General features: G+C 37.3%; 1 protein-coding gene and 1 pseudogene across 4 annotated transcripts; one reads left to right on the top strand and one right to left on the bottom strand.

Annotated features, from left to right (window-relative positions):
- Nucleotides 1-512: 512 nt before the first annotated feature.
- LOC147495868 (UMP-CMP kinase-like) lies at nt 513-6860 on the bottom strand. Of its 3 annotated transcripts, none has more exons than XM_086564618.1 (11): nt 6542-6860; nt 6148-6227; nt 3997-4148; nt 3864-3917; nt 3642-3696; nt 3431-3548; nt 3173-3329; nt 2060-2140; nt 1861-1968; nt 1476-1541; nt 513-910 (listed from the first exon to the last, which is right to left on the bottom strand). In XM_086564618.1, exons 7-11 carry the CDS (start codon nt 3323-3325, stop codon nt 896-898), a joined length of 423 nt encoding a protein of 140 aa, XP_086420744.1. In that variant the 5' UTR covers nt 3326-3329; nt 3431-3548; nt 3642-3696; nt 3864-3917; nt 3997-4148; nt 6148-6227; nt 6542-6860; the 3' UTR covers nt 513-895. The 3 variants fall into 3 exon arrangements, with proteins under 3 accessions (XP_086420744.1, XP_086420746.1, XP_086420745.1); XM_086564620.1 differs by having other exon boundaries at nt 513-907; nt 6542-6813; XM_086564619.1 differs by lacking the exon at nt 6148-6227 and having other exon boundaries at nt 6542-6801.
- Nucleotides 6861-12113: 5253 nt separating this feature from the next.
- Nucleotides 12114-24531, top strand: LOC147495867 (uncharacterized; annotated as a pseudogene). The gene is made up of 10 exons (XR_015199576.1): nt 12114-12287; nt 18649-18799; nt 18928-19150; nt 19240-19329; nt 20245-20380; nt 20604-20935; nt 21717-22868; nt 23020-23254; nt 23349-23395; nt 24276-24531. The product of XR_015199576.1 is annotated as an uncharacterized LOC147495867 (transcript).
- Nucleotides 24532-25520: the final 989 nt, after the last annotated feature.

The raw sequence follows: 25520 nt of genomic DNA, 5'->3' as shown, positions 1-25520 counted from the left end.
AAATTTGGTCTGCCTATCCATTCCAATTCGGATAAGGACTCCGTTATCAAAGAACTTAAACTCTTATAATCCACGCACAGAAAATTCCTTACTATCATTAGGGAAAAACAACAATAAACACAATCTGGATGTTCAAATTCGATCTCGGGCAACTTCCCCTTAACGGGGCGAGACGGAATTTGTAAAGTAGGAAAACAGTCTAATCCCATTAACTTTTCTAAATCAGAATAACCCAAACCATCAAGTACCTTAACATCCCACCCAAGTTCAGCAGCACCAATAGCATGTCCAACATCATAAAACTAATATATAGCAAAAGTTTTGATGATACCTGTTGATTCCAATTAACCAGTGGAGTTGTGTGCATTCCCTTAATGCAGTGAGTTCCACTGCATTCCGGCAGTTTTCCGGCCAACTAAAACCCATGGAATAGCAAAAAGTACACTTCTCTACTAACCTAACAAGTAACAGCTGCTTAGAGAGAAAGTTTACGGTATAGCAAACTCCTCAGGTAAACAATGAAGAATGTAATGAAAGATGATATAATAATAGCTCGATCCCAAAACTCCCCACATGCACTAGTAAGGATTATTACATTTACACTTGTTCATCAACCAAAAGTTGATTTTATATGAACTGGAGACATTACATTATAAGTTGAAAGGGGTTGCTGCATGTCTTGAAAGAACAGATGTTGCAGGTTTAAACCTGCATAACCCAGCTTTATCCAAAATTTGAGGTGTAGTATTAGTGTCAGAGAACAAAATTTTGCGAGTTCAGGATAGCCATTAGCGCACTGTGCACCTCATCTTTAAATGATGATGTCCGAAAACTTCAAAAGGATAATAGAAGCAGTTGTGTTCTCTTGCTGCTTGTCGTTCGCACATCTCGTGTTTCATATGATGGCCTTCTGCACAACAATATGGACAGTCATCAAACTTTGCCTTAAGAAGCGAATATGTTAATCTAATAATAAAAATACAGTTTCTACCCAAAGAGCATGTCTACCAGCTGAAAATTTTGGCAGCGTCTACAGGCAAGAACTTTTCAGTCTCAACAGGAAATGCCTCTAGAGATTTGTTCTGAGGGACAAGTGATTTGAATGGTAGGTAAGCCATATCAACTTGCAAGTAATAATTCTTACTTTGCCATGCATGATAAGTTTGACAATCAGGACAAACTTGTTATTATGTAACCTCAGACATCAGTTTAGCCGTCTTAATTCTCCATGAAATTTCAGCATATACTCCTCAAAAGTACAGTAACCATAAAGGTAAAGGCACATACCAGTGCCCTAAGATAATCGTTATATTAAATGAGAGTTGTGGTTCTGAATACTACCAAAACTAAAGTATAGATTGCGCCCAAACAGGAAGATAAGACACTAACTTGCCATTTATTCAATTGAACTATATCTCACTCTCAACTGCTGTAGAGTTGCATTAGTTAAACATAAAATTAAGCATTATTCATACCTCATATGCAGCAAAAACTGCGTGAACTTGATCAAATATCTCATCAGTTGTTCCAACCGCATTGATCTGCACACATTACCATCTGTCACTACTCTCCTATAGTACCATATATAAAAATGACCACGAGTCTTTACGGATCTACATTATCTGAACAATTAATAGCCGCACAGATAGTTAGACTTGTAAGTTGTAACTGACCAAACTAAATGCACAAAATAAAGACATACATTTTGAATTGCTGATAAATTAAAAGGATACATATGTTTGCTGAATTAAACAATATTCAGCCCTAAAGCGTATAGCCGTATACTAATACAGACCCACATAACATCCATTCTATATCCAACAGTTCCCATATAAGATTTCAGTAATGGGTCAATGTTACCTTTTGAACTTTTCCCAATTCAGAATAGTGCTTGATAACAGGAAGATTTAGTGCAGAAAAAACTTCTAGGCGTTTCTTTACTATATCTATATTATCATCAATTCTTCCCTGCAGTGACGAGAGAAACAAAAAGTGGTTATTAGATTCATGAAACCTATTCGACGGATGGAAAAAGGAAAATTTGATAATACGCTACAACCTGATTACGACTTAGCACCCGCTTGACCATATCTTCTTCAGGAAGGTCAAAGAAAAGCACAACATCTGGTTCAGCTCCAATCTACATTGGAGTTAAAATGTTAAGAATTGAAGTCTATATGCACTTACAGTCTAAGAGCATCTTGTGTTAACGTGCACGTTAATGTCTCAAGTAAGATGGTTGGCAAGTTTGGATGGATTGTGAAACTGAAATGAACAACGTGACAAACTAGAGTAGTACACGGGGGAATTTAAAGGGTGTATACATCCGTCTCCTACCATTACCTTTTACATGGGGGGGGGGGTGTCCTTAAACAAGAAACTCTATATCAGTTTCAATTCTTTGCAGGCAGTTTCCTTCAAGGTTGCACTTAGATGCCATCATCATGAGGATAATTATCTTGAGATTTAAGGATGAGATTCCCATTAATAAAACATCAGTTAAGTGTTGTTTGTTTGGATTCTTCAAGTATCAAGTTGTGTTAATTCTGGTTACCAAAAAAAAAAAAAAATCATGTTAATTTAGTCATACTTTTCCTCACACAATTTACTTCCACCCTCCCCCACCCTGTTTACTCTTGTGTTGTTGTTATTGTACTCAAATTGTCCTTTTGCTTTTTTACGCCAGAAAAAAAAAAAATCATGCCAGCGAAAGGAACAATGAATTCCTATATATAGATCCAAATACATCTGAAAATGCCTTGGTAAAATCTTCCAGAAGCAACCCAACTGTGCTTTTGCCTGAATGCGACTAGTATACTGCATGGCAGTGGGGGGAGTGTGAGCAGCCGGGGGAGAGAGAGTTGGGTGAAGGAGAAAGGGTATTGGGGGCGAAGAAAGAATGAGAGAGAAGTTGAGGACAGATAGAAACCAACCAACTTGGTTTTTGTCTGGATAACCACCCCTTCTACCAAAATCGTTCGCTCCACTCACTCGAATATAATATATATATACATGATGTGGAAGACCTTCTCCATCTCCAACGATAAGTTTCAGATAGTGCAGGTATATTCGAAAAATAGAGTGAATACACAGATTTCAATGAACTCTTCGACTAAGGTTTTCTGATGCTAGGCTCTTCATAAAGAACTCAGAGAGATAGGAAGAGACTTACTATTTTTTCAAAAGCAACACGGTTCTCTTCACTTCTTGGGAAACCATCAATGAGAAACTTATAGTTGTTACTTGACTCAATTGCTCTTTGAATCAGTTTGACTGTTACTTCTGATGGCACAATCTTTCCTTCCTTAATCGTGTTAAAAATCATCGCACTGAAAACATTACAAAATCTCTTAAACTGCGTTTTTGTAGTTAGAAATGCTATATAATTTGAAGAACAGCATAACAGAGATTATTCATTTTCTGTAAATACCTATCCTCATAATTAGAAGAGATAGCCTGCCTTAGCAGATCACCAGCACTGAGATGTGTGAATCCAAAAGTTTCTACAATCTTTTCACATTGTGTACCTTTTCCACTCCCAGGGCCACCTGACGGCATTGTATGGCATGAACTTATTAAGCATATGGAATCATAGAGTATTCCTCCAATCCAAACAAACTACTTAAAGGATGAGAACATACCCAGGACAAATGTTACGAACAGGGTTCTTACAGCTGGTGATGCTCCATCTTTAGCCTACATGAAACAGAGGATTCTATCATTCTGTCATTGCGTTTTAGACCGAACTTGATTATACAAGTAGAAAGCTTAACATTATAGATTCACAATTATATATAGAATGACAAATATTGTATGCGTAATTTAACTTATAGACCATATAGAAGAAGAAGAAAAAAAGTTACCCGTGTCAAAACTTGAGTGGTAAAGGCTTCCAAAAGGTTAAATCTGTGTGGTGCCTGCAAATACAATTGAATAAAAAAGTAAGCTCAAATATTTGACTTGAAAAAAAAAAAAGGATCAGATGAAAATTATTACCTGGTTAAGAAGAGAGGGTTTGGAATGAGAAAGTAATCCAGTAAGAGAAGAAACTTCGCCTCCACATATTTCTGTTGTGTGATCTTCTTTTTTCGTTTTTAAATCAAGTTGGTTTTCTTTCTTTCAATAGCAAATTGGCACACACGTTGCACCTGTATAATAAGTGCATAAAGCCATTCAATCTGTAAATGTGTAAATGAAAATGAAGATAAATTTCTATTTCTAAATGCACTGTGTCACACAAAATGCTAGCCATATTTTGATTACTGGGAATTGTCCATCAAGTTCTAATAATAAGAGTCAAATTTGTCAAACTAACTAAATTAGTGAAAAAGGCAGTAGATCAATAAAACAATAATCAAATATAACAACATATTTATCAAGATATACCACTGTTTCAATCAAGAGAACTAATTTTATTTTTAAAGATTCAGTCCAATAAAAATCTAAGGTAACACAAAACACAAAACACAAAACACAAAACACAAAACACAAAACACAAAACACAATACACTAACAATTTTTTGGAGGGTATATAGAGTCACGTTAAGCAGCCATGAATGGGATATGCTTGGATGACTTCCCCAACGAACCTGAAGCTTTTGAACTTGCCTTGAAATATTGCTGATGCGTACTTAGAGATGACAGATGAGGACATGGAAGAAGACAACCTTATTGTAAGACAGAAGATGTTCGCAGATATGTGTGGGACTCTATCCAGAAAATCTCTCCATGGGCAGATAAATTCAAATTGTCTGAAGGTCCAACAATTCCAATGCTTGGGAGTCCCGATAATGAAGCAACTATCTTCGTGATCCGAGGACTCAAAAAAAAAAATAATAAATCAAATCAAAACAAATTTTCTTCCCTCGGCTGTTTTATTTGTATATGGACACATTTCTTTTCAAACATAAGTATACACATAGAAAAAGCAAAATAAATTTCAACCAAAACTGTGAAGAGCACATTATAACACTGATGTTCGCAAACCCAATAAATAAATAAAAGTAAGCCTCTCAAAATATCTCCAAATGATTGGATCCTTACTGAGCATCAATACAATAGGTAGACCATAGTTCATATTTCCTTTAACAATATTCATAACATGAAAGAGAAAAAAATAAAAACCGGAAGAAAGAAAGAGCAAGAAGTAACATATATATTGACATACAAAATATTCCGAATCTTACATATATATGCTATTCAGAGAGTTTGAGATGTATGTTGTCGATGGAGAAGTTGATACATAAGTTAATGCTTATCATACATCTTCATAGACCTCTTCTTATGTGATCTACACAGACGATGTAATAAATCGAACGGAACTGTGCAATTCTTCAATCAATGTAGAGTTCAAACTTGCAAACATAAGAGGAATATAAGAGGAACTTTATAGTAGTTCTAAGAAATTAAGAGCCAAATATTTGGCTATTGCAATAAGTTATTACTCAATCGATCTAGTGGTTAGAGATCACAAAGAAACCAAAAATATCCCCACCACCACAGACATGACCTTGAATCTGAAAAAACATCGAGCACTATGCAAGGATTATCTATGTAGATACAATGACATTAGAAAATAGATAGCCACCTTCACCTCAGTGCCCAGACCATACTGTTTGCAACAAAATACAACACTTACATACGCATTTTGGAGGGTATATAGATCAATGTATTCATATGATAAAAAAGGTGGGCACAAAAAAGGCAGTGCTCAGTCTACATCTTCATAGATCATATTAAACAATTTGTAACAAATGCCAACACCTATTAGTATATGCATTCAGGGACCTCACTACCAATCTGGAATAATATAAAAATTGTAAATGTCTAAAGGTGAAACGTGATAGTTTATTACTTTCAAATTTCTAACAAAAAATCCATGCCTAACTACAAACTTTTCTTCATTTGACACTATAACAGTTTCCCACAATTTGTTCAACAATGTAACAAAACCTGCCTTTAGCACAGTTCGATCATATTCATAGAATAATTCCAAAAGATGTAAAACCTATTTGTTGCGATATTTGGCTAACGCGTAAAGTTCTTCTCACTCAATTCCAACGACTGAACATCACAAAGAAAACAAAATCAACTACCAGGATAGGCTGAAAACACAATTAAAAAAGAAGGTAGAGCAAGAAAGAAGACCTGCTTTCGAAAGCCTGCAGTTTCTCGTGTCATTTTAGATCCCCAGTTATCATTTAGATATCAATCGCATTAGATTTGAACTGGAAAAATTAGTCACAAAATTAATAGAATTGAACCAAGCATTCAGTAGATGTAATGATTAATGCATTAGGATCGAACAACTATTCACCAGTAGTAGTTACAAAAAAAACTGGAATCCACAAAAACGAAAACGAAGTACAGGAAGAAAATAATAGCCAGTTAGTTACAACCAAAAAATAATTGGTTGCAAAGGAACCACTAAATGATGAGTTCAACTTGCATTTGCCATGTGAAATTGAATATCTATAATTCTATGCTACTATGCAGTACGAATCTTTCATGGGAAAAAAAAAGGGAGGGGAAAAGATCATACCTTTGAATTTGAACTAAAACAGTCCCCAAATAAATCAACTTTGAAGGTGTAAACTGCGGGAAGACATCCAGTATTTGTGAACAGAAAATAGAAAGGTAGAACTCATTGAAATTTCCTTTTTCACGGTTAGACAGAGATGGAAATATACGCACTGTTTGAATTAGAATGAAAACTCGGTTTATTTGGAAGAAACCCAGATGAAATAGAAAGAAATGTGACTACAATGATACAAAGTTTGTTAGAGTGTGTGGAACGAAAAGAGAAATAGTCCCACATTTAACAAGAAAGGAGTTCATCGTGGGTTGATAAAGTGGAAAGTTCACTAACTAGCAGCTGAGGCCTTTTAATATAAAACCCCACACCCATGACCAAGATGTGGCCCAAGCCCAATGGGTGGTTAAGTGGGGGACAATATCTGTACTAGTTATCCCATGGGCGCGGAGGCCCAGGCCTGGCGGGTATGCCCAGGTCCTAACAAAGTTTCTCACCCTTTCATTTCCCTTTCATAGAACTCAACATTGTATCCGCCAAGGGTCTCATCCCCCCAATTTCCTTTTTGTAGAACTCAATAGTATTGTTCCTTATGAATATGTAGCTTGCTCCCAATTGCAATTTGGAACTCCGGCTCGCGGAGGGCTCATCCCCCACTGTCTCTACTCAGGAGTGGAGTCTGTTGAGGGGCAACCAGTTTGGCCCCAAGCTTTATTCGGATCTCATGTCCACGGAGGGCTCATCCCCCCGTTGTCTATGCTCTGGAGTGGAGTCTGATGAGGGGCAACTCAGTTTGCCCCCAAGCTTGATTCGGATCTCATGTCCGCAGAGGGCTCATCCCCCCCCCCCCCATTTTTTATGCTCTGAAGTGGAGTCTGATGAGGGGCAACTCATTTTGTCCCCAAGCTTGATTCGGATCTCATGTCTGCGGAGGGCTCATCCCTTCCGCTGCCTTGGAGATGTTGGGGGCAGCTCAGTTTGCCCCCAAGTTTGATTCGGATCTCATCATCTGCGAAGGGCTCATCCCCTTTGCACTTACTCATGGCACTCGATATCCCGTCCTCAAAGGGCCTCATCCCATCCTCCTCGATTGACGCTCTATGAAACTCTACATCATGTTCGCGAAGGGCTTTATCTCCCCCGCTCTCTGGCTTAGAGGCAGCTCATTTTGCCCCAAGCTTGATTCGGACACTGCGGTCCACGAAGGGCTCATTCCCCCGTTCTCTGGCTTCGAGTCAACTCATTTTGCCCCAAGCTTGATTCGGACACTGCGGTCCACGAATGGCTCATCCCCCCGTTCTCTAGCTTAGAGGCAGCTCATTTTGCTCCAAGCTTAATTTGGACACTGTGGTCCACGAAGGGCTCATCCCCCCGTTCTCTGGCTTAGAGGCAGCTCATTCTGCTCCAAGATTGATTCGGACACTGCGGTCCATGAAGGGCTCATCCCCCTATTCTCTGGCTTAGATGCAGCTCATTTTGCTCCAAGCTTGATTCGGACACCGTGGTCCACGAAGGGCTCATCCCCCCCGTTCTCTGGCTTAGAGGCAGCTCATTTTGCCCCAAGCTTGATTCGGACACTGTGGTCCACAAAGGGCTCATCCCCATTCCTCAGCGGGCTTAGAGGCATTTCATTCTCGCAGACTAAGTTTGATTCGGACACTGTGGTCCACGAAGGGCTCATTCCCCCCATTCTCTGGCTTAGAGGCATCTTATTCTGCCCCAAGCTTGATTCAGACACTGCGGTCCACGAAGGGAGCATCCCCCCCGTTCTCTAGCTTAGGAGGTGAGATGGATCCATCTCTCAATACCAACTCAATCTCCACTCTGTTCTGCGGTACTGCAGATCTTTCTCTTTCTTTGTAATCTGAAACTTTTATATTTGAGTTTTGAACAAATAGCACGTGAGTTTTAACGAGGAACATTAATTCAGCATAAGTATTTGCATACAAATATAATGGCGATCATGTGCTCCAAATAGTGTACCATCTATCTTACCCTGAGGTGTACAACCACGTTTCTCATTCATGGTCTGCGACCTCCTGAATAGGTTCACGGAATGCCACGAGGTCTGGGGACAATCCTAATCTGTCCCCACATACATCTCTGCCTAAGACGGGGACAAGGCTTGTTTGCCCCCAGTGTAACTATGGCTGATGGTCGAGTCGCTACTCGTCCGTCTATTATGTACACGATGGTAAAAGAAACAAGTTACCTGCCACGGTGTACGCCTCTCTACGTTTTTTGTAATCATCGATCTTACCATCCGTGTTCAGACGCTCCAAGACATTGATCTCAACCACAATCTATTGATCTCATTGTTCCTCTGTCTCCAACTTCCTCGCCGCCGATGTTGTTACGTTGAATACTCTACAAAAACTAAAATCACTAATAACACAAACAAGGGGACTGTGCTGCCCCTTATTAGACCCATCACCATTATGGAAATACTCGACTTGATTGTCTTTTACCATCCCCGCACAAACCCGAGGTGGTACACCTATCTTGCTACCACCGTCCACACCCTACTAGTCCCCCACTGCCCACCCTATACTCCCAGTTCCCACACTACGCCATCAACCACATTCTATAAGCCCGCACACTACTCTACAGCCCAAATAGCTAAAAGGCCCAACAACATCCAAATAAGCCCATTTTGCCAAGATCTGAAATGGGTCCAAACCAACCCATTTCCCCATCTTCTCCACTCACCACCAGTCCACCAGATCTGACCAATTCACCACCATCAACAACAAATAGAATCCTCATCTCAGCTGAAGTACCACCACCTTCCTCTTTTCTTTTGAGATTCCCATCAGAATTTCAGCAGCATTTTCGACTTCCAACAACCTCCACAGCACATCTTCTACTTCTTTATCCTATACTTAAATTCTTGTTCTGCCCATGTGAACTTGAACCATATCATATGTTGCATCTAACACCGATTAAAAGAATGTTGCATCTGATAGTTTTACATTTCCTTGTAACAGATCTATCCACGGACAACAGTTTCTCTACTGAGGTGAAGGATTCAATAGAGTTGTCACCAATTGTAGAGCCGTCAGCAGTAGCAGTAGAACCATCGGTACCGAAATTTCCATTTTCAGTACCTTCAACTTCTAATATGTCGATGCATAGAGATGTAGACCCTTCAACACCGTCAAGGTGGGCTCGGCGTTCACCAAGCCACCAGCTCTTTAGAGGGATCTCTGATAGTAGAATCCTAGGATTAAAGTCACCAAACAACAACTCAGTGCCAAAAGGAAGACAGTCGTTTGTACTTTCAACCTACATCAATAACATGACATTAGGCTCCCAGTGTGGATCTTCTAATGGATGGTCGATGCACATTTTTTTTTAATTGGTAAGCCTATTTTAAATGAGGTCAATAACTCTTTGATGTTGGCGGGGTTCGATCCCCATACCTCTAGTATCATCACCCAAAGGTTTTACCGACTTTGCTGGCAGAGTTCGAGCCCTAGAAAATGCGCACTTTCTCTGAGCTTGTGGCATCTTCTCAGAGAGACAGGTGGTCTTTTGACAGTGAAGCGATGGACTCTGGTCGTGGAAAGATAACTAGATCCAACAGTCCACTCTTTTCGATTCCCACAGACGGCGCCATTTGTTGCACCTAAATACCGCGACTTCTAACTTTACTTAATTTCAAGCTCTATTTTTTATCGGCTGCACCAATTAGGTTGTCTACGTACCCATTTCGGGATCAAGTCGCCGTAGTTCACCTCCACTCTTTCTTTTTACCTCTATCTCTTTTCTCTTGAGTTGCCTCCTCTTTTTCTCCTCCCCTTTCTATCCTGCACTCTTCCCTTTTATATCTCTCTCCTTAGATTTAACTCATGGGACATAGTATGGTCTTGAGCCTATTCTCTGGGCCCAATACATACTATGATCCATCTATGAAAACGGCTACTACCGGTAACAAGTGATTTTTCATTAGAAGATTTGTCTTATCAAAGTAATCATGGGTTTACAAGCTCATAGCCTCATAGGTATTTGGGGTATTCATTAAGAGATTGTTCTTCTTATTATCCCTTATACTCCATTATTAGTTTATGACTAAAGAATGCCCACAGAGATAAATAATGTACACAAAGAAAAACGAGCTCTTATTGTGAGAGATTTATGTAGAGCCATAAAGGTTTTGGAGTTTGTACAACCTCTACTAATTTTATTGGAAGAAAATGATTTATATGAAACTTCAAACTATACATTGCCTACGTACTGTTCATAATTTAAGAAGTTTAGAATTTATTATAAAAAATGTTTGAAGATGCAAGAAACATTTATAATAGAAATGCATAAGAAAAATCCATTGTTAGTTTATGAATAGATCAACAAACAATTGGATTTGTGACCATTTATTTCAGGAAGCTTTTTAAGGGGATTTAAAAAAAAAACAAAAAAAAACTAGGGTTAGGCAGACCCTCACTTGTATTGAAATCAATAACTGCTTACATAGTCGTGTCCTCGCCTTTTCATCACCCCTTTTCACTAGGGTCAACATCACCCCTTTTCACTAGGAAGTATGCCTGGCCAACTCAGATGAGATATCACGGGAAAGAGTCTGGCCAACCTTAAAATACGCTTGACTCTCCTTAACGTGCTCGTGTTCTCATGCTAATATAAAATAATAGATCTCCTATTGCTGGTTTTAGCAGCATCTCCTCCGTGAAAGATGTAATCGTGTGGTAGTCTTCTGGAGAGGTTAAAAATTGTGGCACAGGGTTAAATGTCGTGTTGTAGGTGTGCATTGGTATCAGAGATCACACCATCCACTCCTCTCAGACACATCATCATCAGAGATACCAAATTTGCATTAGTAAAAAACAATGTTACCTGTTTATTTCATATATAAAATAGAAAATACAAATTGACTTTTTCGAAATTGTGATATCATATTAGTGAGTGATACCCATCCATTTTCACTAACCAATGACATATCTTTCTAGTTTTTTCATAATGAAGCATTGAATGACCACTCATTTCCTAGTTGTTGGAGTCGTTCGAAGTTCAAACTGTTCCTTCAACTATTTGTCTATAGGAGTATAGGACGAAGCAAGGACCAAAATATCGCCGATATATATCGTTTTTTTGGTACACCGACATCGATATTTCTGACATATATCTACTGAATATTGAACTTTTTTTTCCGATATATATCGGAATTTCCAATATAAAACTTTATATCACCGATATAATCAATATATACGATATATATCATTTGACTTTTTGACTATTTTTTAATATAAATCTGATATTTCCGATATATTTCTGATATTATATTTTCGATATATATGATATTTTTGATATTTTAAATAGTTTGGACTGGTCACAAAAAAAGGGTATATCCGATATATATCGGTTTTTGGATACACCGATATATTCACCAATATCGATATTTTGGTCCTTGGGACAAAGTATCAAAATCAAAAATAAAAGGTATGTCAGGTCTGCTGGCACAGGCCACGCCTCTTCTCCCTACCTCACCACCCCCCACAACTTTTTCTATAAGAGCATTCCCAAGTCAATATTTTCCCCCTCTCCCTCACCCTTCCTCTCATATTTAATGTCTTTGTCTTCGTCTTCGTCTTCTAATGCAAATGTGCCTGGTGCTGGTAGTAACTACCACCAAGAGGTGGCTGGTGAAGAGTCTCTCACTGCTGCCAATAAGAGATTGCTGGAAACAAATTTGATCAATGATGCATCAGTAAAAATGTTGAAGGATGCGGTGCAAAATACTGTAGCTACTCAACTCTCAACAAGTACCGTTACTATTGGGTTGCTTTTTAATTTTTTTTTTTCAAACTGCTGATTTTCCCTGCTCCTTGAAGCCTATGGCATATACGGTTCTTTTTAGTGGAAAATTTATTTATCGTGCGTTGTTTTCCCTTTATGTAATTATATGGTCGAACAACTTTTTTTTTTTATTGAAGACTCCAAATGTTTACTTTAGATATTAGAATTGAAGTGTGTGAATATATTAGTAAAGTTAAATTGAAGTATTTTTTTTTTAATTGAAGACTCCGAATGCTTGCTTTAGAGATCATAATTGAAGTGTGTGAATATATATATTAGTATATATCTCTTGTGTGGTTACAAATTTTGACCGCATGGTTTGAAGTAAGAAACCCATCTAGTTAAGTCTGATCGTGTGTCTGGCATGTGACCACGACATTTTCTCACATTGCGATTAATCAATCAAATAATACTATACATTTTCTTAAAACAAAAAACAAAATAGGAGATTTCACTAGAGATTTGAAGTACAACAATCCCCAAATCAATAATCAGTCAAAAAGAATTTTTCTAGTTGGAACGATAGTAACTTATAATAAAAATACTATAAAACAAGTATGTGTCGAAAAAACAACATGATGCTCGTGTTTTAGGTAATTATCACTATAATTTTTCATTGTACATTGCCTTAAAACTTAAAGTTTTCGTACATATAAAACTTCTAAATCGTGACAAAATTTCAAATCCCGAGCATTTATTTATGGACAAAAGGAAAAAAGTTGTGTTATTTGTTCGAAACAACTTCTATACCAGGTTATATCCGATCCGCTCTTCATGTATGAACAAGTGAGGGTGGACAACTAGACGATGTCCTGATTTAGGTAAATATGGTTTAGTCTTTAGTGTACGTGATTTGCGAATCAGTAGCGCACACAATACCGCTTTTTATCTGGTACGCAAAGATCGAGAATCATACCCATATCAGATGCCCATTATGGGTGCTACAAGAAAAATTGCAAAAGATTAAGTGACCGACCACAAAATCACTGTTATTACTAGTTTAACTCATAGACAACCAATCAAATAACAAACTATTAGAAAAAAAATAAAATAAAATAACAAGCTGCAAAATCCATGTTATCAAAAATCCTACACACACTACCCCACATTACCTCAAAATAAGTAAAATCCATCATGGTGAAAACCAAACCAAACAAAAATGCGTTTCTTGGAAATCCCCGGATACAAAAATTTGCTTGAATATGTTGTAACAAACCAAAGATAAACCTTATAACAAGCAAAACCCATTTTGCAAAAATTCAAACAAACAACTCTCACACTGTCAAAACCCCATGTCACATTAATTGCAATTACATAGAACAATTTTGCGAAAAACAAAATAGACAATTGCAAAGAACCCATGTTGCACAAATAAAAAAATTGGAAGAGTTTGGTGTTAAGAATATTTGGTCTCTGTTTAGTTTAAATGACCTAGATTTATGGAATGGCAAATATGGTTGAAGGATCACTCGTGAAAAAATTACCAAGAAAAAAAAAACATTTTTTTTTGTGCACCAAACATCAAACAACAATTTGTTTGTTTGTTTGTTTTTTATTTTTTTGCTGCCAACATCAAAGAGCTACTGATCTCATTTAAAACAGGTATGCTAATAAAAAATAAATCAAACATCAATCCCGACTCAAACTGCTTTGTTTATCCCTTTTACTCTACTAATATCAATAAAACCACCGAACTTCATGAGAAGAGTCTAAAAGTGTATTTCTTCTTTTAACAAATGGTGGAAGAAGAAGAATGTGGGAGTTAGTGAAAAAAAAACCACTAGTCAGTGCATTCTCTTATATATATATATACAATATTGTAGTAATAGCCTTTTCGCACAACAATAAATATAGCACTTTTCAGGTGATGCATTATGGTGTGTACCTAGTACCACCATTGTAGATTACAACATTCCCCATTGGACCTGCTCATAGGCCTTTTTATTTTCATGGAATACAAATTTTTTGAGGACTACATGCCACCTTCACATCTTTAGTTGGTTTTATCTTATCATATTGAGAGCATTCCCAATGCAAGTGGATTCCCCCCCTCCCCCCCCTCCTCTTATCACCTCCACGTAGGCTGTGCAATGCAAAGGTGAAAAAAAAATCTCAGACGGGATGTTGGATTATGTCTAGAGGTTTTTTGATTGAGACAGAATGTAACATCCCGTCTGGTATTTTGTCTGAAGTTAAAAAAAAACCCGAAAGAAATCGAAAATACACGCATTACGTCCGGAAAAAGAACTGATTTAAAAAAAAAAAAAACACACGAGACGGAATCCAAAATCCCATCCGAAGATATCAAGTCAGCCACTATCTCGGTTGAAGGTTTCACCTTGGTTTCAACTTGAAAAAATAGTCACCAGTTATTCACTTTTGCAGCATTGGGTTTCCACAAAATAGAGGTGACTATTTTCACAAACCCCCCATTTTCACCTGGATTGGGAATGCTATGAGGACTGGGAATGCTATGAGGACCTTCTACATGAGATATATACTCGACATGATAACCACCTATATATTCCTCTTACCACTATTGGTTTTCCTATTTAGAATAGCAAGGCCCAGCCAAACACATACAACACTCCAAAATCACGAAATGTCGCGATATTTTGCAAACCCAATAAAAAGAAAAATCGAGAAAAGAATTGAGGAGAAAAAATAACCAAGAAAGAAAATGGTAATTTATTTTCTTTTGTTCGAACTGAGATCATGTTTTGCTTGTTTGTTTGAATTTGACACGTAATTAATTAGTTTGTTGTTTGTTGCAGTCGGCTTTGTTATTAGTGTACCTCAATTGTTGCAATTAAAAAGCTATTTCTCTCGTGTGTTTCTCTTATTGCCTTTGTTTATAGTCAGAGTGTTGAAAGTGTTGAAAAGTACCAAAGGGGTTTGAAAGATATAAATTAAGTGTTTCGAACATTTGATATCAACTGTTTACATGCTATTCACTTCAAATAACTGAAAAAAGTTGGATATTTGAATTAAACCTTTATTATGTGTTTCACCTGTATTGGAGCATCTTGCCACACAGATAGTTGTATACAATTGTTGATAACTTAGTATCCTTGATCACTTCATGCAACCATTTGTAAGCATTTAGCTTTTCACTTTTTTAGTTTTCAGAAAACCAGTAACTTGATTCAGACTAAGCTACAGATTATAGAGTATATATCAACATTCCTAGCAATATAGGTCACTCTACAAATATCTAAACTGTTTACCCAGAGATTTTGAGCGTCCGAAAGTGGAGTAAGAAACCTCATAGCATCCACCAAGCTTTTGCTGTAGGAACTCAGAACCTACATAAGGTCTCTGTACGCCTAGTTCTTTAGCTATAGTTAATCCTTTCAACAAGGTGAGAGCTTCTGCCTATTCTGAACCCTCAGCATTTTCTTAAACATTCAGAGCCAGATTTTGATTAAAAAATAGAATATGATAGAAGATAGAAGTCCTCACAGTCAGGAGTGTTAAGGGGAGCTGGATATGAATTCATACTCGAGATTTCTATTTTCACACAGATAAAAGTTTGCCTGATCACAATGACACAATCAGATATTTTGGGAGAATATAGTTCTACTTTAGAAATATTTAAACTCTTTACACACAACTTAAGTACTGATCATGAGCCTCAGGAGCTTCTAGGGTTCCAATGTTTGGTTTCGAGTGTTTCAATGTAATTTGTGTTCGATAATCTTATTTTCCTGTAAAGATCTTGCAAGCTTTGTGTCTTTTTAAATTATTCTTTGTTATAGAAGCATCTATATTTGTGCTGGATTGAATGATGATTTGGAGTGTTAGTCGTGCAATATGTTTAGTTTTGTGTGTTTCTGATTTTGTTTGGTAAAGAGGAAGCGTACTGATGTTCTTAGGACGCCTTGAGCTATGCTACCAAATTCTAATTTGTTATCAGTTTTTTTTGGATCTTAGGAACTGATATGAACTGTTTACAGACCCTTCACATAACCTCTACCATGCGTTTCAGCTGTCTAAACTTCCTGGATTGCAAAGAACACTTTCTCCATGCATTGTGTGCATTCAGATTTTACACATTTCTTTCCCTGTGTGGTTTGTGACTTTGTGTGTGTGATAGCCGGTAACTTCATTTAAATTTAGTAACTGTCAACAAAGCACCGGTTGTTTTGGTTAGCGGACAACAATAAATTATTAAAATATATCAATTCACCTTTGAATCCCATCAGGTGATTTCCAATAAGTTTTAGCCTTCAATTGTGTGAACTGAAAACAAATACCCGATTCTTGCATAATACATTAATTGATATATTCCAACTTAAGTAATGCAGTTGACCCTCTACACCTAGTTGTATTTGAAGGAATTGCAAAGCAATTAGGAAACCTCCTAACAAAAGTATCAGCATTGACCAAAGATTTAACTGATGGTCCATTTGAGTACTTGGCCATCCAGAGTTAAAGGTCTTTCGCTTTCGAGCCGACTGAAAAACAAATCATGTGTATCATCAGCAGAAGAGAAGAAAAGGATTCTGAGTCGATTAAGGTCATTTACTGAAATCCGTGTCTTCATATCCAAGTTGCCCAAAAAGGTCTAGTGTAGATCCTTATAATCTTTTCATACAATGGCAAACCATAAGGGGATATTGGTTTCTTTCGGGAGAATCTAATGCAGAGCCTGATTCTAACTACTGTAGATTGATTGGAGATAAATTCCACTAGTTGGAAGATCGTTCAAAACAAAGAGTTTAGGAGAGAAAATCACCATGAAAGGAGTTGAAATCTGATGAATGAGTCAGCATAAAAATGGACCTGACTATGTCAGTCAGGTTTCAACTGTTTTTGTCTGAAGTTTTCTTTTCTCCTTACTCTCCATCCTGAACAGTCCTCTTAACAGTCGATATCTATCTCATATCAATATGTAGCAGTAAGAATCAAGTACTCAGTTTTCAATTCAGGTTCTTCAGAAACGCCCTACATCTTGGTACATAGGACAAACTGCATTTCGTGTAATAGTAGGTAGGTAATGAAGATCTAAAGCAACATTCCTAGGATTGTAAGCCACCTTTTAGAAACATTTTTAAACCGTTTACACGACTTAATTACATATGAGTATGTTGTCCTGGGGAATGATTCATGAGTGAATCGTCGATTCAAGTATCAACAAGTACAATAGTTTGGAATCGCAGGTATGAATCGGATGATGGTGGAATCGCTCTAAAATTGCTATTCGAACCGACAAAATCGTAAAAATCGCACGATTCAACGACCAACGATTCAGTGAAAAAATCTTTTCTTCTTTAGATTTGAGATCTTTTCTTCTTCTTGTACCTTTTTTTTTTTTTTGCCCTAATCGAGAGAGAGAGAGAAAGAGAAGTAAAAGAGAGGAGTTGCGGGCCTTTTGTTTTGGATTAAGATATTAGGTCTAGTTAGAAAGTTTGACTATTTTTAAAGAAATGGGTGGTCTTTAAATTGGGATATTATCTTAAAAGTAAACTTATTTGGGCTTTTCTTTCACTTGGACCCTAACTTAAATTCTCAATCCGACAATTGCAAATGGCTCATTTAAACATTCTCCATCCTTGGACCTTAAAATTTCTGTAATTGGATACTTAATAATAATAATAATAATATAAAATATAAAAGAAAATATACATATTTATAAAACGATTTATTAATTTGTGAATCTTACGATTCGATTCTCGATTCACTGAAAATTAAAAACGATTTGCGATACGATTCGGGAGTTCACAACTATGCATATAAACTGTTTTCACTTGTTCTGGTTACTGATGAAAGTGGAAAATGCAAGCTAGCCTAATTACTTTGCATGTGGCATCTTAGTTGAATGACCGAGCAGGTGGACACTAGAATTCTTGGAGGTATAGGTAGATAAGGAGACACAAAACCACTCCCTAATAAAAATTGGAATTAGGAGCCACAACAAAGATGAGGAGAATGGAAATAATCAATAAGTAAAGAACAAGCTTTATAGTACTCTCTTTATGAGGAAAAACACCAGCTAATTAGTGGTCATTTTTTTCCCACTACACTGATGGAAATGTGTGGGGTTTGTGTGGGGTTTTTCATAGAAAACTGTTAATTCCTTTCTTCTATGAAACATCCATCGATGTGTTGTTGCATGAGATTGTCGACACTTTTCCTCCTTTTGTGTCTGTGGCTGTGTGATGTGTTGTTGTGTTTGGAAAGGTAATTCCATATTCATATATTCGAGAGTTGTTCATGAAAATGTGTCATAGAAAATAGAGTCTATCTGGTTTGTTTTTGTCATGTGCATCTTCTTGAAAATACATTATTTCGATGATGCACAGTTGGAAGAGATTGTTGGGAGTGTAAAGAACAATGAGCCATTCTTGGATTCAGTGTTGCTGCATATGGGAACTATGTACACTAATTTCAGGAAGTATGAGGAGGCCATGGCGATGTATGAGAGAAGCCTTGAAATATTAGAAGGTTTATTTGGTAAGTTTCGAGCTGGTCTATGATTCATGTTCCACGCAATGCAGTTATAGTAATTTGAAAAGTGGTATTTTTTTTATTTTCTGTGATTCTCTGAAGACAACCTTAGTTTAAAGCGTATCCTTGTGTAGGAAAGAGTGATCCTTTTCTAGTACCATCACTTCTGGGAATGGCAAAAGTCTATACTTCTATTGGAAGGGCCTCAAAATCTGTAGAAATCTACTGCCGCACAGTCGATATTCTAGAAAAGAGCAGAGGTGCTGAAAGCCTGGATGTTGTGGTGCCTTAAATAGGTCTTGGAAATCTTTTTATCCGGGAAGGTAAGGCTGCTGATGCAGAAAACTGTTTTTACAGGTAATTTTTATATTCTTGCATGTTCTTTTGTTTGGGTCTAGGCATTATATCACATATTCTGATATACCTATGTGTGTTTTGCATTCTAGAATTTTAAGGACATGCAAAGTTATATGGAGACCATGATGGAAGAGTTGGAATAGCTATGTGTTCCCTTGCTAATGCTAAGTGTGCAAAAGGTAAGCATTGTACTGCTATTCATAAACCTTTAGTTGTACTTGTTATTTCCATTGAGCTTGTCGCCAGCATTTCTGAACAAAATAAATCACATATTAAAATGAATATCAAAAGGAGTTGGGACCAGGTGGTCTGACCACTGAAATTTATAAAAACACGTCTCAGTATCCAAGCTCTTTCAAGATGCCGTGTCGGACGTTTTGTACCTGTGTCGGACACCAATTCATATATATGTATCATATTCAGTTAGGCTGAAACTGATTTATACTCAAAACAGCTATTGTACCATATTTCGCTGTTTTCTGATGTTAAGACAGCCCCATTGGCAAATCTACCAGTTGTGCTATGGTGGCCAAAATATATTTCAAATAGCAAAAGTGGCCAACCTTTGGGATTAAGCATGTTCTGACTTCCGAAGGCTGTGTCTGGTGCAGGGGGTTAGCATACCCTATCCCTTGGAAATAGAGACGTTTTAGTATAGTGTTTGGTCCGAATAAAAAGTTAATACAACATAATACAGCATACAAGTCGATAAAGAGCGTATTCACAAAAATGTACGTTTTCCGAGAAGTGAGGAATCCCACAAAAAACGTTTGATGCTGAAAATCTTCTGTAAAATAATGTGTCGTAGGTTAAACCTTGGACTCTATGTTGTTATAAAGTTACTTTTCAATGAGTGGAATGTTCCCTTTCTACTGGATTGTATATAATATTTGGTGCTTCAAACACCTTGAATGATAAAGTGGATCCATCTGAGTTTAGGTTTTGTTTTGATGTGACCTGTCACTAGTTAACAAAGGGTGATATCCTTCACTTTCTGCACCATGTGTGTCATGTGAAGCTCGTATCAGGTATTAACTGAATAGTGTTAGTTATAGTTACGTAACAGTTTTGGTTATCGTATTCTTGTCTTTCAGGTAGCTTGGGTGAAGCTGTTGAATTATATAGGAAGGGCCTTCAAGTTATAAAGGATTCAAAATACATAGCTATGGATGATGAAGTCATGGAGAAGATTAGGATAGAGTTGGCAGATTTATATCGCATTGCAGGAAGGTAGTGACTCGCTTCCGATATGCCATGGACTTTTTCACCTTTTTGTAAAGAGTATTTGTACTTTGAAGTTAAAATCCATTATATTTTCCATTTTCCTATTATCTCATTGCTTCCTCAACAACAAAAACACTTTGTTAGGGACAAGTGAATCGCCCGTTATGAAAGGAAAAAAGGAATGTCTGAGATGTGTCTAACCAAATTGTTGTATCCTCAACTGTCTTAGAGAACACGAAGGCCGAGAGCTGTTAAAGGAGTGTTTGCTAACAACTGAGAAGTATAATGGAAATGAGCACCCCAGTTCAGTGACTCACCTGTTAAACCTTGCTACCTCATATTCACGCTCAAAGAATTTTGTGGAGGCTGAACGCTTACAAAGGGAAGGTCTCCAGATCATGGAGACGGCTATGGGATCTGAGGATCCATCAATCACTGTCCCAATGTTAAGCCTTGCCGTCACACTTTACCATTTGAAACGGGACGTAGAGGCGGAGCAATTTGCCTTGGAGGCCGTGCGCATCCATGAAAGGGCATTCGGGAATAAATCTCTGATATATGGTAAGGGCTTTCCAACTTAGTCCATGACAGAACTTAGTCTTAACCATGACACAAGTTAAGTAGTTACTTAGTTTATTATTCTTGTTCCTTCACAGAGGATTTTAATCTGTAAAGTCATTCTAACCATTTTATATGTACGCGAGATGAAATGTAAAAGAGTATACACAAGATTTGTTTGAGTTACTTTTAGGCTAATGACTAGCTGATTTTAGTTTACCTTTGCAGTTTGAATCTATTTTCTAACATTTTTGGGAATTTTAGTGTATACGCTCTTAGCTAATCTTGGTAATGCCACTCCTTTTTTTGTTTGGGTCGGTGTGTGACTCTGTTTTTTGTATTTTTCTTGCTGGGGGCGGGTATGATATCTGTACCATGGCCCAAATGTCAATGATTCCACTTGTCAATTTGAACTTCCTGAAGTTAAAACATGGAAGCCTGTGTACAAATTTAAGTGTTCTCTAACACATGGACGTCATGGGTTTCAGAGGAAAACATTTGAATGACACAGTAACGAAGACCTTTCAGGTAAAGAGTCCAAGTAGTTGAGACTACCAATAGCGCAAGTGCTCAATATGAGGTGTATTATACACTGTATAGCAGAACCTGACAACAATATTATCTAGTGTTGAGATTGAATGCAAGCTATGGTTATAAACTTATAATGGTGCTTAAATCAGTTTCTTGACCAATGCTGATGGGTATCCTTGGCCATTAAGTACCCCCTCCCCTCCACCTTTTTGTTTACTAATGTGAAATTGTGAATGATGTGTTGATTGTGCAGCGGAAGCTCTCGACTGTTTGATTTCCATTCAAGCAAGAATAGGGAATGATGATGCTGACGTAATGGCCTTGCTGAAGAGGGTTTTGAGCATTCAAGAGAAAGAGTTGGGTTACGAGAGCGAAGAGGTGGTGACTATGCTGAAAAAAATTGTGTTCTACTTGGAAAAGATGGGAAAGAAGGAGGAGAAATTGCTTCTACAAAGGAGATTGTCTATGCTCAGAACCAAGTACAAAAAGAAGGTTCACTATTAGGGATGTTGGCTCATATCTCTTATGACTTCTTTTTGGACGACGGCAGCTGGGACTGAATCCTATTGGAGCTTCTTTATATGTGAGTTCAACTATTCTCACTTTTCTCTACCTGCACAATTTCATGGAAAGAAACTTTCTTCTACGGTCGGATTCAAGAGTTGCATATGGGATTAGAGGGCAAATCGCCAAATCCCAAATTTTCTCGATGACTACCAGATGAGGATTGAGGAAGTATGCAGTGACAGGTAGATCTTCTGGGATAAGCGTAACTTTGTTCAAAGTTGGAAGTCCAGCCCCTGGAGTGATGTTGGCACATACTCTAAAATCCTTCAAGGATCTTGGTTGCGCAGCAGAATGGTACAATCTTCATGACAGTATTAGCTACTCATGCAACAAGTCCCCTCCAGTAAATGAGGAAGGGTTGTAAGAGACTAAAGGAGTCTGTTGCAACTTATGATATCGTAACGCCTTCTATATGTAGTAAAATGTACAATTAGGCATCATTTTTAGTGACAGTGCATGTACAAGACTTAACCATGATTTTCCATAATTTCAACCGCATAAATTACCTTGTATGCAATTACCCTCTGATGTTTGATGACTTTGATCAGATGGCACCAAACAATTTTAAACATTATGTCAATGACTGCATATGTAAACTGTATGCCACATGATTGGATGTTGAAACTGCCATTTTTAATTCTAAACATGGTTTCCAATTTCAATTTGATTGGAGACAGTCCTTTCAACACCATGGATAATTAGATACCTGCTTCTGTAATAGAGTTCAGTTCAAACGAGACCTTGTTACAGCATCTCCAGACATTTATCAATTAGCTCTTGCATCTGATACTGAATTTTTATTGTTAGCATCTGATGGTCTATGGGAATATGTGAACAGGTTAGCTGGGTGGCTTCATTCTTATTATATCTTTTCGGCATAGTAACCCAACCTAAAACATAATGGATTCCTCGTCTATCATTTGTTAATGGTTCGAAGCTCCAACTAACAAATACTAACCAACTTTTTCTTTCCTGTTTTGATGTTTCAGCTTGGATGCAGTAACATTTGTCAGGAATCAACTTCGAGAACATGGAAATGTTCAGATACATTCTAAAATAGTGGTCCAATTGAATCCAGATATGCATAATACTACATGCTCCAAATCTCAAATTCGTATATCAGATTCAAGATCCTGCTGAATCATACTCAATTTCCATCCTTCTGGTTATTTTCCTTTCTTCTGTTTTCAGCGTGCTTGTGAAGCTCTGGCACATGCAGCTCTGGTACTTTTTATCCCTGATGATTAGTTGTCTTTTGTACATATCAAGTGATATTGCTACTTAGACGGTTTCACTACAACTTCATAAAACTCTGCAGGATCAACGGTCACAAGATAATGTTAGCATCATCATAGCCGATTTGGGGTATGTCCTCATTTCTCAATTGCATTTATAGAATTTCACTCGCTTGTTATGGTCACCTTATTTATAATTCTTTTTACAACGAATTAAGGCATCCTTTTCTGAAATGAAGAAGTAATAGAGAAGGACAGGATTTACATTATTTTACTGAGTAATTAAACCGAGGTCACTACAACTCAATTGTTGTTCTTGTGGAACATATTCAACTGTGATAGCTTAAGAGGTAAATAACCCTCTCAGGTTTGTAAACCTAGCTGCCTGCAACTGCAACACGGGACATGGCAAAATGTTTCCCGGTTTGCAGAAGTATCCTCCCCCTCGTACTGGTTTGAGTTCAGCAGTACCCATGCACTCATACAGGGTCAACTTTTAATGAGATCTAATGCAATGCTAGGCTGGAGCCAGTAAAGAAAGTAAAGGATACCCGTATTTGTTGTAATCGGTATCAATGGCTATAGGTTTACTAATGGTGAAGTTCTTTGCCATGTTTACTTGAGGGGCTTTGCTAGTTCCTTTTTAACTCTTAGAGATAGATTACGACTGACAAGAAGGGGCTACTTCAGGTGAGATTCCACCACTGATTCACAAACCAATCACTGTCGACAAGTAGGTGGCATGCTACTTTAACCTTGAACTTAAGTTGGGCAAAATAATGCTGTTTCCTTACAAGCCATAGGTTAATTCTGTTTTCTGCTGCTTTAATAGTAAGGCATGTGTCCTTCTTGACATATCATATCAAATTTGACCTATAAGATTTGGAATCAACATGAGATACATATATGCTATGTTTTATTTGTTTGTCGAGCACTTTTATTATCCTTTCTGTCATTGTGTTTGATATGCTCTTTTGCTTCCTTAAATCTGCAAATACTGGTGCATATAGGAGGACAGACTGGGAGAATTTGGCACCTCAGCAACAAAATTTTGTATGGGAACTAAGCCAAGCTTTTGCCACTATTTCTATTGTTTCACTAGGAATATGGGTGACATATTTTATTTCTTTATAAGTTTCAACAGTTGTCAGCAATCTGTGTATGTATATATATGAGTATCACATTCATAACTTGTAAATACATGTGCCTCAAAACTTATTGTCGTTGAAGATGATACGCCAAAAATAAACTCAACGATTAGTTATACATCTCTTTCTCATATTCTTGTGAGACCACAAACGGTTGTTCATCAACTATGTTTCTCAAACTCTTCATTACACCTTGTTCTTTATTCTTTATGCTAATTGTTAAATCATTTTGTTGATGAAAGGATTAAGAACCACTGATACGTTAGCTAAACGTTTCAAAAAGTGGAGCATGTATGTTAATAACATGCAAATTATATACACAAAATTCAATGTTCAATATAAGCCTACGGATCTAGACGCTTTTGAAAGGTCCAGAGAGCCTAGTAGTAGAAGATTATCAATCCTTTTCTGTGGTGATAAACTCTGTATTAGAACAAGAGTATGAGTGATGTTGCCTTTTCAATTTGTTCTCTCTTATACGGTTATACCTATGCGCTTGATACCTAATGGCTAACAGAACAACGGAAGCACAAAAAACTCGATTTTCTGGGCAAAGTTGTGAGGCAAAATGAATCAAAGAGTGTATAAATTGGTTCAATTCAGAACACTAGGGGTCTGCCTATGTGCCCCACCCTCAAGCCCATAATAACCTTTTCAAAAACAATTAGTAATTAGAATTTTTATCGGTAGGAACCTCGAAGTACCTGCACGTGCAGAGATTGCGTTTAATCTCCTTGCTTAAAAAACCGGTACATTAAAACCCTTTCAAATCCTAACCACTCACAAAACCTCCCTGTTTTTTTTAAAATAATAAGCTGACAAAAATACCCCCCTACTTAACAGACCCGTGAACCTGTGAATCATTCTATTTTCTCTCTTCCTTCTCTTTAGCTTTTTAGATCTAAAATTTCTTCTCCTACAAATCTAAATTCACATAGTTAAGATGGCAAAACAAAAGAAAAAAATGGTTGAATCACCAACAAAAACTATGAAAGCAACAAAAGAGAAAATGAAGAACTCTACAATCTCGAAAAAAGCTGAAAAAAAAAAAAAAAAAAAAAAATCAAACTTTCAAGTTCTAGAAGAGATGGAGGTGAAATTGAGAGG

This window comes from Coptis chinensis, chromosome 6 (assembly GCF_015680905.1).
Source record: "Coptis chinensis isolate HL-2020 chromosome 6, ASM1568090v1, whole genome shotgun sequence".
In the NCBI taxonomy this organism is placed as follows: domain Eukaryota; kingdom Viridiplantae; phylum Streptophyta; class Magnoliopsida; order Ranunculales; family Ranunculaceae; genus Coptis; species Coptis chinensis.
The sequence above is the reverse complement of the archived record's forward strand: the minus strand, read 5'-3'. Positions and strand labels throughout refer to the sequence as shown.

Excerpts from the sequence above, each read along its gene's own strand:
- LOC147495868 (XM_086564618.1), bottom strand. The coding sequence starts at position 3,325 with ATGATTTTTAACACGATTAAGGAAGGAAAGATTGTGCCATCAGAAGTA. Across the intron at positions 1,969-2,059 it reads GGGTGCTAAGTCGTAATCAG|GGAAGAATTGATGATAATAT; the intron begins GTTGTAGCGTAT and ends TCGTCACTGCAG. Across the intron at positions 1,542-1,860 it reads AATTGGGAAAAGTTCAAAAG|ATCAATGCGGTTGGAACAAC; the intron begins GTAACATTGACC and ends TAATGTGTGCAG.